Source organism: Nannobrachium achirus (assembly GCF_963921795.1).
Source record: "Nannobrachium achirus genome assembly, chromosome: 12".
Taxonomy (NCBI): Eukaryota; Metazoa; Chordata; class Actinopteri; order Myctophiformes; family Myctophidae; genus Nannobrachium; species Nannobrachium achirus.
The window spans coordinates 55,191,340-55,206,323 of NC_137832.1; the positions used below are offsets into that span (position 1 = coordinate 55,191,340).

Sequence of the window (14,984 nt, forward strand, 5' to 3'; positions counted from 1 at the left end):
GTACAGTGTACATCTGCCCACATATAGAGTCATGTGTGAACAAGTTGTGATGGAAGAGGCTTGGCTTTTAGAGAGTAAAGCGTGGATATGGTTCAAATGGGTTCAAAGACTGCCCTCCAACTAAACACATTCTAATATAAGCGCAGTTATCCTCAATCTTTTTCACGTCAAGGATCCCCAAATTGATATGGATTTGGCCGTGGAGGGGTCCCCGGACACCTCTTTCAGAGAACCAAAGTCTTAGTGCACTAAATGTACTTATAATATATGTACTCGATACAGTCTTTTTTTTACTCTCTACCAAATCTCTTTGCCAAAAAATAGCCGAGATCTGCTATTTTTTGGCAAATGTACCGCCCCAGGATAATGGAAGTTGGGGATATTTTGATTATCGCGATAATATCGTAAATCGCGATTTCTTTGGTCACAATAATCGTGATATGAAATGTTCATATCGTCCCATCCCTAGTACTTCGTTACTTTACCCTGCTCATGTCTATTTATTAATTTCTCTAATATTTCCTCCAGTGCTGCCCTACAGTGACCCACGGCACCCTCTGTATGATCTGATGAACATCACCCACATCCGCGTCATCCAGGACGATGAGTGGATCCCCGAACACATCGCAGACGTCTACTGGCAGAAGCTCATCAACAGCGACGACTGGGCCAACTGGGACGACTTCACTTATCCATGAAAGCCCTGCAAGGCCGACCCCCCCATCTTAGAATATGTTGTTCCAGGGAGGGACCCCCCCGAAGCGGAGATTAGTTACAAAAGTTTGCCTTGAAAAATATATATTCAAAGATTTGCGCAAATTTTCAAGATTTTTCAAAAATAGCAGATCTACAAGCATGCAGCACAGCACTCGGTGCTGCGCTGTGAGCTTGTATATCTGCTATTTTTGCTTTGAGCTTTCTTTTTTTCTTTTTTTTAATAAATAGCCAAGCTCTAATCTAAAAAAATGATACAGATGTTTTCCCGGTCGTAAAGGAGTAGTTCACCCCCAAAATGACTTTTTTCCTATTGTTTACTCGCCCCAGGGAGACTCGAGTTCAATAATATATATTTTATTTTTGTTTTTGTCACATTCCTAAGCCTATAATTTCATTATAATAAATGTACCCCCAGTGAGACCCATCCGGAATCAATGGGCTTACAAAGGGTCTCCTCAAATTATTGGCTTAGGAATGCGACAAAAACGAAATAATATTATTGTGTCTCCATGGGGTGAGTAATCGATAGGAAAAATGTCATTTTGGGGGTGAACTACTCTTTTAATGGATTAAAGTACGTATGGCTGTTTGTTTGGACCTTGTTTGTTTGTTTGTTTGATGCCTATGTAGCAGACCAAAAGTAGCCGATCTACAAGCTCACAACGCGTTCGCTGTGAGCTTGTAGATCGGCTTAGGAGTTAGGAGGAAGCATAATAAGGCTGCAGATTAAAAAGGCATAAAAAAAGGTTTAAGCACTGTTGTTGCACATGTTATAAAGTTTTTGTTTGGGTGTTACTTTACTTTTTACAGGTTTTTATTAATTTTTTCTATACATTTTCTACATTAGGCTTATTATTTTTGTTAAAAATGTGTTCTAAGTTTGTTGTCAAAAATAAAAAGCTGAATTTCATTCACTTGTCCATTGTTCTAATCAATGTGGTGTAGCCTATAATGATTATAAACTGATTGTAAGATGAGAGAGATGTGATTTCTACTACTATTGGTAATAAACTGATTAGATAGAGCTGATTTCTAATAATCAGCAGGCCTGCTACTGGTAATAAACCGCTCTTATGAGACAGATAGATTTAAGTTCTGCAGCTGTTTAATGACAGAGCAGAGCAGCACACGGGAGTAGTTACAACGAAATTGGTCACCCATTGAAATCTGTGACGGCAGAGGTCGCTGCTGCTTAGTGCTGGACTTTAGTTTGAGTGAAGTAGCCCTACGATCAGATTTCATGATTTATCATCAGCAGTAGAGATACATCTCAGGTAGATTTGCCATTTAAAGTTTGATAATAACATCAATGCTCATTTAGGCCTACATTTCCATTAAAAAAAACAAGTCTTGTGTAAACATAATAGCTCATTGGTTCTCATAGAGGGGTCTTGGGTCCCCTGCAAAATGAATAACAATATAGCCAATTCAAAAACAGACAATCTACAAGCTCACAATGGGTTGCAAATGCGACACTTGGGCTTGAAGATTGCTATTATTGAAACATTTGGAAAGAATCTTTTTTTTTTTTACTCAAAATCACAAATCTTCCTATTATGGGTTCACTGGCCTGTAATAGGCTATTCAAATGGGACAAAATATTGTCTTGTTATCACAATTTTTTTAATATAGCAGTCATTTTGAGAAAATATCGAATTATTTTGAGATAGCCTATATGTTATTTTGAGATGCCAGGTCATTGTTTTGGGAAAGTTGTTGTTTTGAGATACATTCTCTCCAGAATTATTTTAAATATTTTGAGAAAGCCTAATATAAGTAGAATACAAAGAAAATAGGCTATGCATGCACACTGATTAATAGGTGGGAATAGGCTAAAGCAAAGATAAAAACACAGGTATAAAATAAAAACACACAAACATCTATAAGGAAATTAAGAAAATAATCTATATTTTCATCTCAGCAAATATGTCATGCACCAGTTACTGGAAGGAGAAAAACGCCCGCACACTGTTCATATGCTCCAAAAACGTAGGCAACGTTTCGACTTTACGTCTTCATCAGGCAAACATTTGTTTTGCCTGATGAAGACGTAAAGTCGAAACGTTGCAGTTGCCTATAATAAAAGTAAGTTTTTGGAGCATAATTATGAACAGTTTGCGGGCGTTTTTCTCCTTCCATTATCTGATACCTTGATGTCAAGCACCTGGCCTGAATATAGGCTTGAGATGTGCACACAATCTTGTCTATGAAATGCATCAGTTACTGACATCAGCTAGTGCATACGATATTCCACGGGGAAACCATAGTGTGTGCAACCTCGAATGAAGTGGGCGGAGCCTGACAGACGGAGCGTGCGAGTTTCTCTCGGTGTTGCCATGTCTGCTTATAAGCGCTTTGGGCTTGTTTTTCTGTAAAGTTGTTTGTTAAAATATTGGTTGCCCGGTTGTGGAACTTGTGGTTGCGGTTTTTGGGTCTTGTTTGTTGTTTCAAAAGTGTAGTTGCTTATTTGGGCTTGTTTCCTAATGTTGTCTAGACTCTAGACTAGTGGTTCTCATTCTCAAACATTTTCATGTATTGGCTTAAGTTATGTGTCTGTCCACGGACCCCCATCTGAAAATAGGCTATGTTGTGCCAGGAGGCAGACCCTTCCAGATCATGCGGCAAGACAAATCTGCAAGACTCTTGCCATCAAAAATATTCTTTTTTCTCCCCTCTATTATTCAGGCTGTATATTTTTATTTTCGCTTTTATTGTTTTGTGTAACAACTAAAAATAAAAAATAAATCATTGATTGATTGATAGATTTAATAATGTATATCGTTTGCAAAAGGCACAGTTTCATGATTGTAGGCCTACAGTTCGGTACAAGGTAAAAAAAAAATATATGCCCAAGAAAGCTATGGCTTTCCCTTTTTTGTCTTTTTCTTCTTTTTTTTTTAAACTCATGACAGAATGACAGATAGAACAGAGCAGACCTGGTCTGCTTATTTCTCTCTCAAAACCTGGCAACACTGCTTTCCATTCCGTGCGCGAGTCGTGCGTGGATCTCCTCCTCCAGAGTCCAGACCTCCAGTGGAGGACCCCGGGCGGACAGCACCGCTCCGCTCCGCAACGCACCGCACCGCACGGTGGAACGCAGCTCACGCACATCGCCACCGCAGGGAACCCATGACTCCACCAACCTGGTACTCCTTATTATTACTCTAAATAATAAAAGATAAACACCTCATTATCTCAACTGGATTTTTGTGATCCCTTTTTTTATTTTGTCCAAAAGTTGTCGTTAAACTTTAAATAAAGGGACGATATAATATTGGAATTTTATCAACCTAATAACTTGTTAGGTTGATAAGAATTAATAAGGGTTAGAATCGTTGTTTTTGAGCATAGACTGATTAGTCTGATACCATCTGATGAGGAAATAGTCTATTAGACAAATAGCCTTTGAGTTTTGGTATTCATTTAACTCTGCTGTCTCGCAGAAACAGAGCAGAAATTAATAAACATGTCTTGTCGTTTTTTTGTTTGTTTCATTTAGGCGAGTTTATTGTTGGGACTGGAAAACTTTTTGATGGCACTAGTCAGACTCCCACAGACAGTTTTAGAGTGCAAGGTAAGTTTCTTTTTCTTTTCTTTCCCCCCTTTCCTCCCCCAAATGTTGCACAGTGCTCTCTTTTACTGAGCTGCAGGCTGTGACTGAGTGGTGGACAGATAGTAACTTGTTATACTCCAGCTCAAATATTACCTAAAGTGACATTTTTTTTCAGTCAAACTTGTACTTGAGCTAAAGCTGGGAGTGCTGCTTGTGCTTGCTATATGAGAACATACTTAATGATTCAAAGGTACGAGTCCTTACAATTCAAAGTCCATTTTGGTTCCATTTATGGACCTATACAGACCCATAAAGGGTCCATTTGATTCCGTGTACATCCTCTGAGTTAAATTAACACCCAGGATCTTTACTGTGTATCCAAATATTTGCTGTCATAAAAAGCAAATTAGTTGTGATATATTAAGTAGCCACAAAAAACAACTCACTTTGCATGCTGCACAATGCATGCAGTCAGTGTTGCCAACCAAAATGAATTGCAGAACTGCAGTAAAGTGATATGTGTTTGTTCTAATAAGTGTTGAAGGGCTCTGTCATTGCTATAGAGCAGAGGCTCTCCAACCATGGTTCAGGACCCCTAGTGGGGTCACAGGAGGATGTCAGTGGGTGGGTCACACATTGATTTATTGATTGATTGATTTATTGATTGATTGATTGAACACTGTATTAGCAGTTTAGGAAAAGCACAGTACAGTAACAGTTCAGACTTCAGATACAAATGAAATCAAATCAAAGCACATTTACAACAATAAAATTGCCCAAAGTGCTGTACATGGAGGCATCAATGCACAACAAAACCTGTGTAACAATCACAGGGCATACGGTAAAGAAGAACATATAAAACAAATAAGGCGAGATAAAAAACAAGGAAAACATTAGACAACATTAAAAGCTACGGAGAATAAATGTGTCTTTAAGAGAGAGATTTAAAAACCCCAATTGACTGAGCATGTGGAATATTTAAAGGGAGGTTATTCCAGAGAGTGGGGGCAGCAGCAGAGAAGGCACGGTCGCCCCTGGACCGAAGGTTTGTTGTGTGAACCTCCAGGAGCGATTTGTCAGCAGATATCAGAGCCCTGACTGGGGAGTGGTGACTAACAAGGTCTACAAGATACAAGGTCTACTATTAGGATTTAAACCCAATAAAGCACTATGGCTTTTTTACATTGGGGTCCTTTGTACTCAATTCATTGAGACATTAAGTGACAGACAATATACAACAATACTATGCAACACATCATATATAACAGTCAGAAACCAGAAGTAGGCCTACATTAAACTTGCGAGTGTGAGTGAGAGAGACTTTGGCTTTGACTTTTTACAGGGGCCAGTTTCTAGTTGCAGCCACCTTTATGTGTTCTTTCAGTGCGGTTTTCCATTGACAACTAAAAACATTAAAAAAAGCGTTATGCATGTTTTATTATTATTATTATTATTATTATTATTTGTTAAGATTCTGGCATCAGCTGTTGGCTATATGCTGTACAGTATGCTTGTATGACATTTACAAATACAGACTTTTCCCATAGCTTTTTTATTATGTTTGAGTTGCAACTACTTGCAACAGAAAGTAACTACTGTGAAGTAACTACATTGTGAAGTTACAGTTCCATTGTGAACTTTCACTTGCCTTGTTGTATGCATGCTATTTGAACAGTACATCTTGATAAAATAATAATATAAATAATCTAGCTTACTGGACAATAATATAATAATAATAAAAACTGTGACGTTTTTCGTTTTCCCCTACCTCTCCCCTCTTTGGCAGAATGAAAATAAGATGCGGACTCTTCCATAAATTCCGACACAAGTGCTTCCTGTTCTCCCTGTCGCTGCTGGTGGTGTGCCTGCTCAAGCTGGTGTACATCAAGGTAGGTAGATGTGATACAGACAGACCACTGATACTAATCAGTCAGGGGGCCCTATTTTCGCCAAGCTAAACCCTAAGCCCCTAAACTTATTTGCCTTTTTCTTTTTACTATTTTGAAAAACATGTTTAAATAGTGATCTACCATCTCACAACGTGTCGATGTAGATTAGACTATTGTAACTGACTGTTCTATTTATTTATTTATTTTTCTCAACCGTGATGGGAAAGCTATTAGGAAAATCTAGTAAGCTACATTACTAGTTACTCTGATTAAATAGTGCTAAACTACACTTCAAGCTATCACCAGAGAAATGTAGCAAATTTCCGTTACGCTACTTAGAAATGTAGCTAAGCTACTGCATTTTAGCTTCAGTGAAAAAGTGAGATGTAGTTCGTCCAGAGTTGTGTGAATGTCATCCTCTGTGGGGGGTATTTATATGCAAATATCGTGGTGGATGGAGGATCCAATGGTGATTTTTAGGTGGTAGGGGGAGCAAAAATAAAATCATTTAAACCTTTTTTTTTTTATACATCCACCTGTTTCTGTGAGAATTTACTGTAGCATTATTTGCGGGACACTTCCGGTTAACAGCAAACATACAAGCTCACATCGCGTCGCAGATGCAACCGTTGTGAGCTTGTAGATCACTCTCGGCTGCGGCGCCGGAAGCTGCCTGCACATTCTGCGCAATGCACGATGGGATGTTGGAAAGTTGTGGATAAAATACAAATGTTGTGATACTGCAACAGTGGATCTTACAGGGTAAAGTGTTCATACTTGCAGGTGACCGTGCGGAACAGCTTCTACATCGAGCCCTATGGCATCACGGCCAGAGCCCACCAGCAGCAGGCCTCCCAGCGGCGCTACGGCAGCATCAACTGCACGGCCGTCTACCAGCTGGACCCCGTGGAGATCGGCAAGAGCCTGGAGATACGCAAGAAGGTCATCGTGGACCTGGACGACGAGAGCGTGGTCTCTCTGACCTCCCACTGTCCCAGTTTCACCACAACCAGGCACGTGCACACAGAGATGTCAAAAGGGGGCTTGAGCCCCTGCCATTTTATCCGTCTGTAAAATGTGCCCTCTCCTGACCAGACCATGAATGCAGTTTTCACTATGCCCTCTTTCCGTGCCATACCTGAAGGCAGCATTCAAGAGAATTGCCTTGTCCAAATTCTCCTGAACTTGAATGTAGCGTCTTATATTGAAAGGATTGCCCTCTCTGTGTAGAAATCCATGCCGATACGTCATATCTCCAGTATTGACTTAGTGTGGGATCAAACACCGAAAATATCAGAAACAGCCGACCTCCAAGCTCACAACATGTGGCTGCTGCGACGCGTTGTGAGCTTGGAGGTCGGCTATTTTCGATATTTTCACCAAAAGGCCCTTTTAGAAATGTCAGCCCCTGCCTCTCTAACATTTTGGTTGGCAACACTGACTGCATGCATTGTGCAGCATGCAAAGTGAGTTGGTTTTGTGGCTACTTAATAATGCGGAAATTGCCGAACTCTAAGCTCACAATACGTTACAGCATTGTTCAGAACGTCTACTACTACTACTACTACTACTATTACTATGACATATCAGTGGCAGATGTTATACTTCTACTCCATTACAATTATTTGAAAAATGTAATTAGTACTGTAGATTTTGATTATTAAACTAAATAACCCACTTCAGCCCTATATGCATTTCGGCCGTTCGAAAATAGCAGATCTACAAGCTCTGCTATTTTACAAAAGATCTTTATATATCGTATACACTTATAAACTTGTGAAATGGTACATTCTGCATAATGAGCACTTTTACATTTTGTATTTTAGGTACATTTTGATTGCGACCGTCAGGGAGCAGTTTACTATGAAAACCTCCACCGGCCGTCCGTCCGTCGGTCGGTCGGTCACACGTCACACGTCACACCTTTGCCCTGCTCATATCTCCGCATCAGTATATAGGGCTTGTTTGTTTATTAAGAGTTAAGATCTGTTTATTTGACAGGGACCTTGCTCATTAATGGACATGTCAGTTTTCACTTCAATGTAAATGAGCCAGATTTAGCCCGCTGTGGGCTAATTTCCATCTGCAGTCCCTGGACCCCCATTGGTGGTGATCAACCCCCCCAATCCAACCCTTGATGCTGAGTGCCAAGCAGGGAGGCATTGGGTCCCATTTTTATAGTCTTTGGTATGACCCGGCCGGGGAATTGAACCCCCGACCTCCCAGTCTCAGGGCGGACACTCTAACCACAAGGCCACTGAGCTGGTCAGTCAGACAGACAGACAGACAGACAGACAGACAGACAGGATCCCCATTGGTGGTGGTGATCAACCCCCCCAATCCAACCCTTGATGCTGAGTGCCAAGCAGGGAGGCATTGGGTCCCATTTTTATAGTCTTTGGTATGACCCGGCCGGGGAATTGAACCCCCGACCTCCCAGTCTCAGGGCGGACACTCTAACCACAAGGCCACTGAGCTGGTTTATTGTATGACATCACGCCACATCATCAGCTGTGGACTCTGTGATGTCATCGTATCGCATCAGTATATAGGGCTTGTTTGTTTATTGTATGACATCACGCCACATCATCAGCTGTGGACTCTGTGATGTCATCGTATCTCCATATATGGCCATCTCCGTATATGGAGATATAAGTCGTCCATGCCCAAGTATGGGCTGGTGAGGTCAGACTTTGTGTGATGCGTAGGTTATCTCCATATATGGAGATTCAACATTCCAGGCAATGCTCTCTTCGCTGGTGAGAATTGCCCCTTTATATAGGGCTTGTTTGTGTATTGTATGACATCACGCCACATCATCAGCTGTGGACTCTGTGATGTCATCGTATCTCCATATATGGCCATCTCTGTATATGGAGATATAAGTCGTCCATGCCCAAGTATGGGCTGGTGAGGTCAGACTTTGTGTGATGCGTAGGTTATCTCCATATATGGAGATTCAACATTCCAGGTGTAACTATGGCTACCCGTATGACGTGAGAGGTGGAGGTTGTGATATTTGTGGAGATAAGCGACCAACGGTCGCTTATCTCCCGATTAGGGAGTCTTACTGGTACTAATACTTAGTCAAGTACATCTTGAATACGGGACTTCAACTTAGTTGTAACTAAGTAGAAGAGTATATCTGCATTGCAGTATTGATACTTTAAAAGAAAATGTGAGTGCTTTTTCCACCACTGCCTTTTAGCAACCTGCCCCTCCTCCTCTAACATTCTCTCTACATCCCTGACCCCAAACCAGGGGCTACGCCGACGTCTCTGCCTCGGACGAGGAGCGGCGCTTCCCACTGGCCTACTCCCTGGTGGTGCACAAGAACGCGCCCATGGTGGAGCGCATCCTGCGCGCCATCTACGCGCCGCACAACGTCTACTGCATCCACTACGACCGCAAGGCGTCGCCGGCCTTCGTGACGGCCATGAGGAACCTGGCCGCCTGTTTCCCCAACCTGCTGATCGCCTCCAGGCTGGAGGCGGTGGAGTACGCACACGTCTCGCGGCTCCGCGCCGACCTCAACTGCCTCTCGGACCTGCTGGCGTCCCAGGTCCGCTGGAAGTACGTCATCAACCTCTGTGGGCAGGACTTCCCTCTCAGGTGATCCATTGTCATCTTCTGTACAATTATGTGTTTGGTGGTTTCAACTCAACTCAATTCATTTTGTATTAAAGTGTCAAATCACAACAAGTTGTCTCAAGGCACTTTACATGTAGAGCAGAGACCTACAGTCCCTGAGCAAAAAACCCTGAAAAAAACGACCCCTTACTGTAACTGGAAGAAACGTCAGGCGGACCCAGGCTCTAGGGTTGGCGGAGCCAGCCTCTACCGTATTTGTGTGTGGCAGTGTTCAGAAAGTTCACTTTCTTTATTAAATAGTTCAAATTCGGGGCGCCCGCTCGCCTGGTGGTCAAGGCGCATACCACTTACTAGGCTATGATGCCTGCTGGCGTCGCCGGTTCGATTCCCGATCCGGACGACCTTTGCCGCATGTCATTCCCCGTCTCTCTCCCCATTTCCTGTCAGTCTACTGTCCTATCGAATAAAGGCATAAAAAGCCCAAAATCAAATCTTAAAAAAAAAAAAAAGTTCAAATTCAAGTTCATAGCTTCTAAAATGAACTAGTTCATAGTTCATAATTCCACATTTTGAACTTAAGTTCATCGTTCCCCAAAATGAACTAACTTAGTTTTTAACCCTTAATTCTTTATACTTTTCGCTATTCAAATGTATTTATTTTTTTAGACGTTGCTGCAAGATATTATTTGTCAAAGTTATTGACACAGCTCATATAGAACCATGCAGAAAGGGAGAGAGAAGGAGAGACAAGCAAATACAAATAGTAGCAATAACAATAATAGTAGCTACAGTATAAGGCTCCTCCTGATGTGTCGAAGTTGAGCAAGACACTGAACCCCTAACCGTTCCCGATGAGCAGGTTGTTGCCTTGCATGGTTTCCTCCGCCATCAGTGTGTGAATGGGTGAATTTGAAATACTTTGTAAAGCGCTTTGGAGAAAAGCAGTCCATTTACATTAACATTTTCTGTCAAAATGAACACTTTTCTGTACCGTCCCCGTTCTCCTCAGGTCCAACTTGGAGCTGGTGTCGGAGCTGAAGCAGCTCAACGGCAGCAGCATGCTGGAGTCCAGCCGGCCCAGCGAGCTGAAGAAGCAGCGTTTCCGCTTCCAGCACGAGCTGAAGGACGTGCCCTACGAGTACCGCCGCCTGCCGGTCCGCACGGCGCGCGCCAAGGAGCCGGCGCCGCACGGCATCGAGGTGTTCATCGGCAGCGCCTACTTTGTGCTGTCCCGCGAGCTGGTGGCGCACGTGGCCGCCAGCCCCGCCCTCATCGGGGACTTCCTGGCCTGGTCGGCCGACACGTACTCTCCCGACGAGCACTTCTGGGCCACGGTGGTGCGCGTACCCGGCGTGCCGGGCGGCGTGCCACGCTCGCACCCGGACATCACGGACCTGAAGAGCAAGACGCGCCTGGTGAAGTGGAACTACCTGGAGGGCACGCTGTACCCGCCGTGCACCGGCGTGCACATGCGCAGCGTGTGCATCTACGGCGCGGCCGAGCTGCGCTGGCTGCTGGACTACGGCCACTGGTTCGCCAACAAGTTCGACCCCAAGGTGGACCCTGTGCTCATCAAGTGTCTTGAGGAGAAGCTGGAGGAGAAGCGCGTGAGCGGCGCCGCCGGGGAGCGCCCTCTAGTGCTGAGGTGAAAGGAACTGCAAGAGGTTGGTGGGAGGACAAGGACGTTGCTGCTTCCCAGCGTGACAAAGTTCCTTTTAAGGCAGGGGTTCCCAACACTTTTCAGCTGGAGACCCAAAAGACCAGAACTAGTGAAAATAGCTGATCTACAAGCTCGCAACGAATCACGATGTTTTCACTACTTCTTAAAACATTTGTTTTAGAATTTATGGAATTACTTCGATTTTTTTCTTTTTTGTATTTATTGATGACATTTTGGAAAACTTGTCTGGATTTGTTTTCAATTCATGAAAATGTTGGATTTTTTTAGGGAGGGGGGGATTAAAACGTTTAGAAATAATTCAAAACTAAATGTAGGGGATATTTACTTGCAAGTTGCGACCCATAAGAATGGACCCGCGAGTCGCGACCCACAAATGGGTCCCGACCCACTGTTTGGGAACCACCGCCTTAAAGGAGCACTTGGAAGAGGGCTGTGGACAGTTCAGAAACCTGCCTACCAATGACATCATCAGTAGGCAGGTTTAGTCAATTCAAACAATATTTCTACATTTATTTATGTTTTTAATGCACATAAACGGAATCTATTTCAGAATGCTAAGGCTAGGGCTCCACCAAAATGACGGCGTCGTGCTGGCGTCGGACGCCGTCAAAAAATGAACCGGGCGAATTTGAGCGTCCGACGCGGACGTTGACGTCGGCAGTGAGCACCCTTCATTGATTAAAAGGGGAGCGTTCCCAGCGTTGACGTTGACGCGACGCTCGACGCGCCCGGTGGAGCCGGGGGGTAAGGGAAAGGCTGTAGTTTCTGTTCGTTGTGGAATCCCCATCGATGATGTCACTGGTAGGCAGGTTTCTGAACTTTCCACAGCCCACCAATTAAACCCACAGTGAGTGGACAGAAATATAATGAGCTCTAATGAAGACCAATTATGTGAAGAAAATGTTGAAAATGGGGTGTGTTCCTTTATATAGGCCGTCCTGCTAAAGAAAGATTGTTCTATAGCAGTGGTTCTCAAAGTGGGGTCTGGGGACCCCAATGGGCCCTTAAAATCTGTTTTAAGACTATTTTATGCTTCAGCTTTTCCAAAATAGCCGATCTTCAAGCTCATAAAGCTCATGATAAATGTGACACGTTATGAGCTTGTAGAGCTGCTATAAACAAAGAAAAAAGTAACAATCTTGAGAAATTGTGAAACATTTTTTTAATATTTTTAAACACAAATGTTCTCTTATGGGAGTTTCCGTGGCTAAATACATTATCAATTCACGGGGTTCCTTGGTGTGAAATAGTTTGAGAACCGCTGCTCTATAGAAAGAAATGCCTGTTTCATGTTTCAAAAGAGTGCCTTCTGTATAGTATGTGCCAGCGGCTACGTCATTGTAGTCCTTAGTGGCCATTTCTTGGGTCAAAACACAGGTGTTTCAATTGTTTGATTGCATAGAACTAATGCTATAGTCTAATCAGAACACCTGTGTAAGGCTGTGTTTACCCAAGAAATGGCCGCTCTTAGAACTACATTTGGCACACCCTATATCTCCACTGTACAGCACGTACGGTACTGTGCTGTGACTGTACCTTGGATGTTGAGAAGCAGTGATTTACAACCATATACTGTGTATATGTTTGGCGGTGGCTCAGTGTTACAACACTGCGCACTGCACTTTAATAATAAACCCGCTCTACCAAAGACTCATGCAGATCCCACTGTTGTTGCTGTCTGGTAGAAACCTTACGGTATCCCCATATTTCACCTTATATGGCCATGTGTTGTGAGCTTGTATTAACAAGAATATTGTGGCTAAATAATAACAATGACCACATTGGATCCAGTATGTTTTTTTTTTATAAATGGATATACAAGGTTTCCACCCGACGGATACTCATCCGTCCCGTCTTAAATTAAATGCCAGGGTTTTTTTTTGTTTGGTTTTTTTTAATGGTGAAGAAAGCAAGTCAGTGAACTTTACAAAGGCTGTGATCTTTATTGATTTATTTATTTCTAAAATAAACCTCCATGGTTATATTTCTAGTGCGTGGTTGTTTGGTTGTTTGGATGTTTGATTTATCTCGTTGGCCCGAAACGCAGAGCAAAATGCGAGCATTGGTGGCGTGTCCCACCAATTAACCAAGCAATTACACCCAATACAACCCTTATAGGATCCCATCACACAACAGACTTCTTTCTCCTCCCCGCTCTGCTCCTCTCCTCATCAACATGTCTACCTCCTTTTGGATTCTATATCAACTCATCTTTGCCCCACCCAGGACCCACTGTAATAAATTAGCTGATTGTTGTTGTTTTTTTAGGGGAGATCTATCACAGTGATTACTCACCCCTCCATGCCAGCTCAGTGTGTGTGCCAGCCAGCCGGCCTGGCATCATGTAGCAGAGAGGGGAAACCATGCACCGTCATCCCACAGAACGCCAAGAAACTAATGCCTTAAGAGTCTAAAGACAGAGAGGGAATATGTTTAGTCTTACTCTTATTCATCATAGCTTATTTAGTTTTATTTTGTTTATGTCAGTGAAAAAAGGTAGTCGACGAATATCTTTAGATGAAATCAAAATCAATCCATTTATTTCTTTATTCCATTAAGACAGGGAGCGCATTATTACTTCAACCATTATTTTATGCTTTAACTATTCAAAAATAGCAGATCTACAAGCTCAAGCTTGTAGATCTGCTATTTTTGAAAATATCTTTGAAAAAATATATGTAAGTGCAGCTTTGTGAGATTCAAACACTTCACCAAAACTCACAGAGTTCACCGATGAAGCGATGATAGGCTTGTACGCAGGCAAAATAAAACAATGTCCACTACCTTGGCATGAGTTGGCTTTTTACTGCTCCAAAGTGGAAGTGCAAAACAACAAAACAACTGGTTCTTCATGGGCTTGGCATTGTAATACTGTTGCTCTGGTAAAAACCATTGTTCCCAGTGGGTGACTGCCCCTCCTCCCTCACCTGTCCACTGATAAGCCCTCTGTGTCAAATCAAAGCCAGCCTGGGAGAGGCGTGACCAAATTACCAAATTAACCAATTAACCAATAAAATCTAAACTAATAATAATTCAAAGAAGAATAGCTAAATCAGTCATACGGCTTCTACAATATATATATATATATTTTTTTAAAGCGAACATTTGTAACTCATACATACATAATATTTCGAGATGGGGTCGGCGGCCAAATACATATAATTCTAGGGGTCCTTGTCATGATGAGAAAATGTTTGCGCACCACTGACTTGGAAACATGCGTTTTAAAAAAAACCTTAGAAGGATTTAGAAGACATTTATAGAATCATTCGAAAATATTCAAAGATTTGGACAAATGTTCACAACTCTTCCAAAAAGAGTAGATCTACAAGCTCACAGCGCAGCTCTTGGTGCCGCGCTAATAGTTAAATCATAAAATAATGGTTAAAGTGTCCCAGGTCTTTACAAGCGGGCTCTGGTCCAGAAGAAAGGCTTTTGGGAGCCTGCTGTGTTTCTGAAACAGAGTTCTGTTTCTGCAGCCAAAGTGCTGATGAGGCACAAAAACCAACTGATCAACAGCAATGCTGGAAACACTATTCACACTTCTTACTTA

The 14,984-nt window shown here is 42.6% G+C and overlaps 1 protein-coding gene across 1 annotated transcript; it reads left to right on the plus strand.

Moving 5' to 3' along the window:
• Nucleotides 1-3,264: 3,264 nt before the first annotated feature.
• Nucleotides 3,265-11,399, plus strand: LOC308295724 (beta-1,3-galactosyl-O-glycosyl-glycoprotein beta-1,6-N-acetylglucosaminyltransferase 4-like; the record flags this gene model as incomplete). The annotated part of the gene is given in 7 exon segments (XM_080738771.1): nucleotides 3,265-3,338; nucleotides 3,737-3,863; nucleotides 6,057-6,070; nucleotides 6,072-6,159; nucleotides 6,943-7,172; nucleotides 9,421-9,771; nucleotides 10,760-11,399. Coding segments are annotated over 7 exon segments (1,524 nt in total).
• Nucleotides 11,400-14,984: the final 3,585 nt, after the last annotated feature.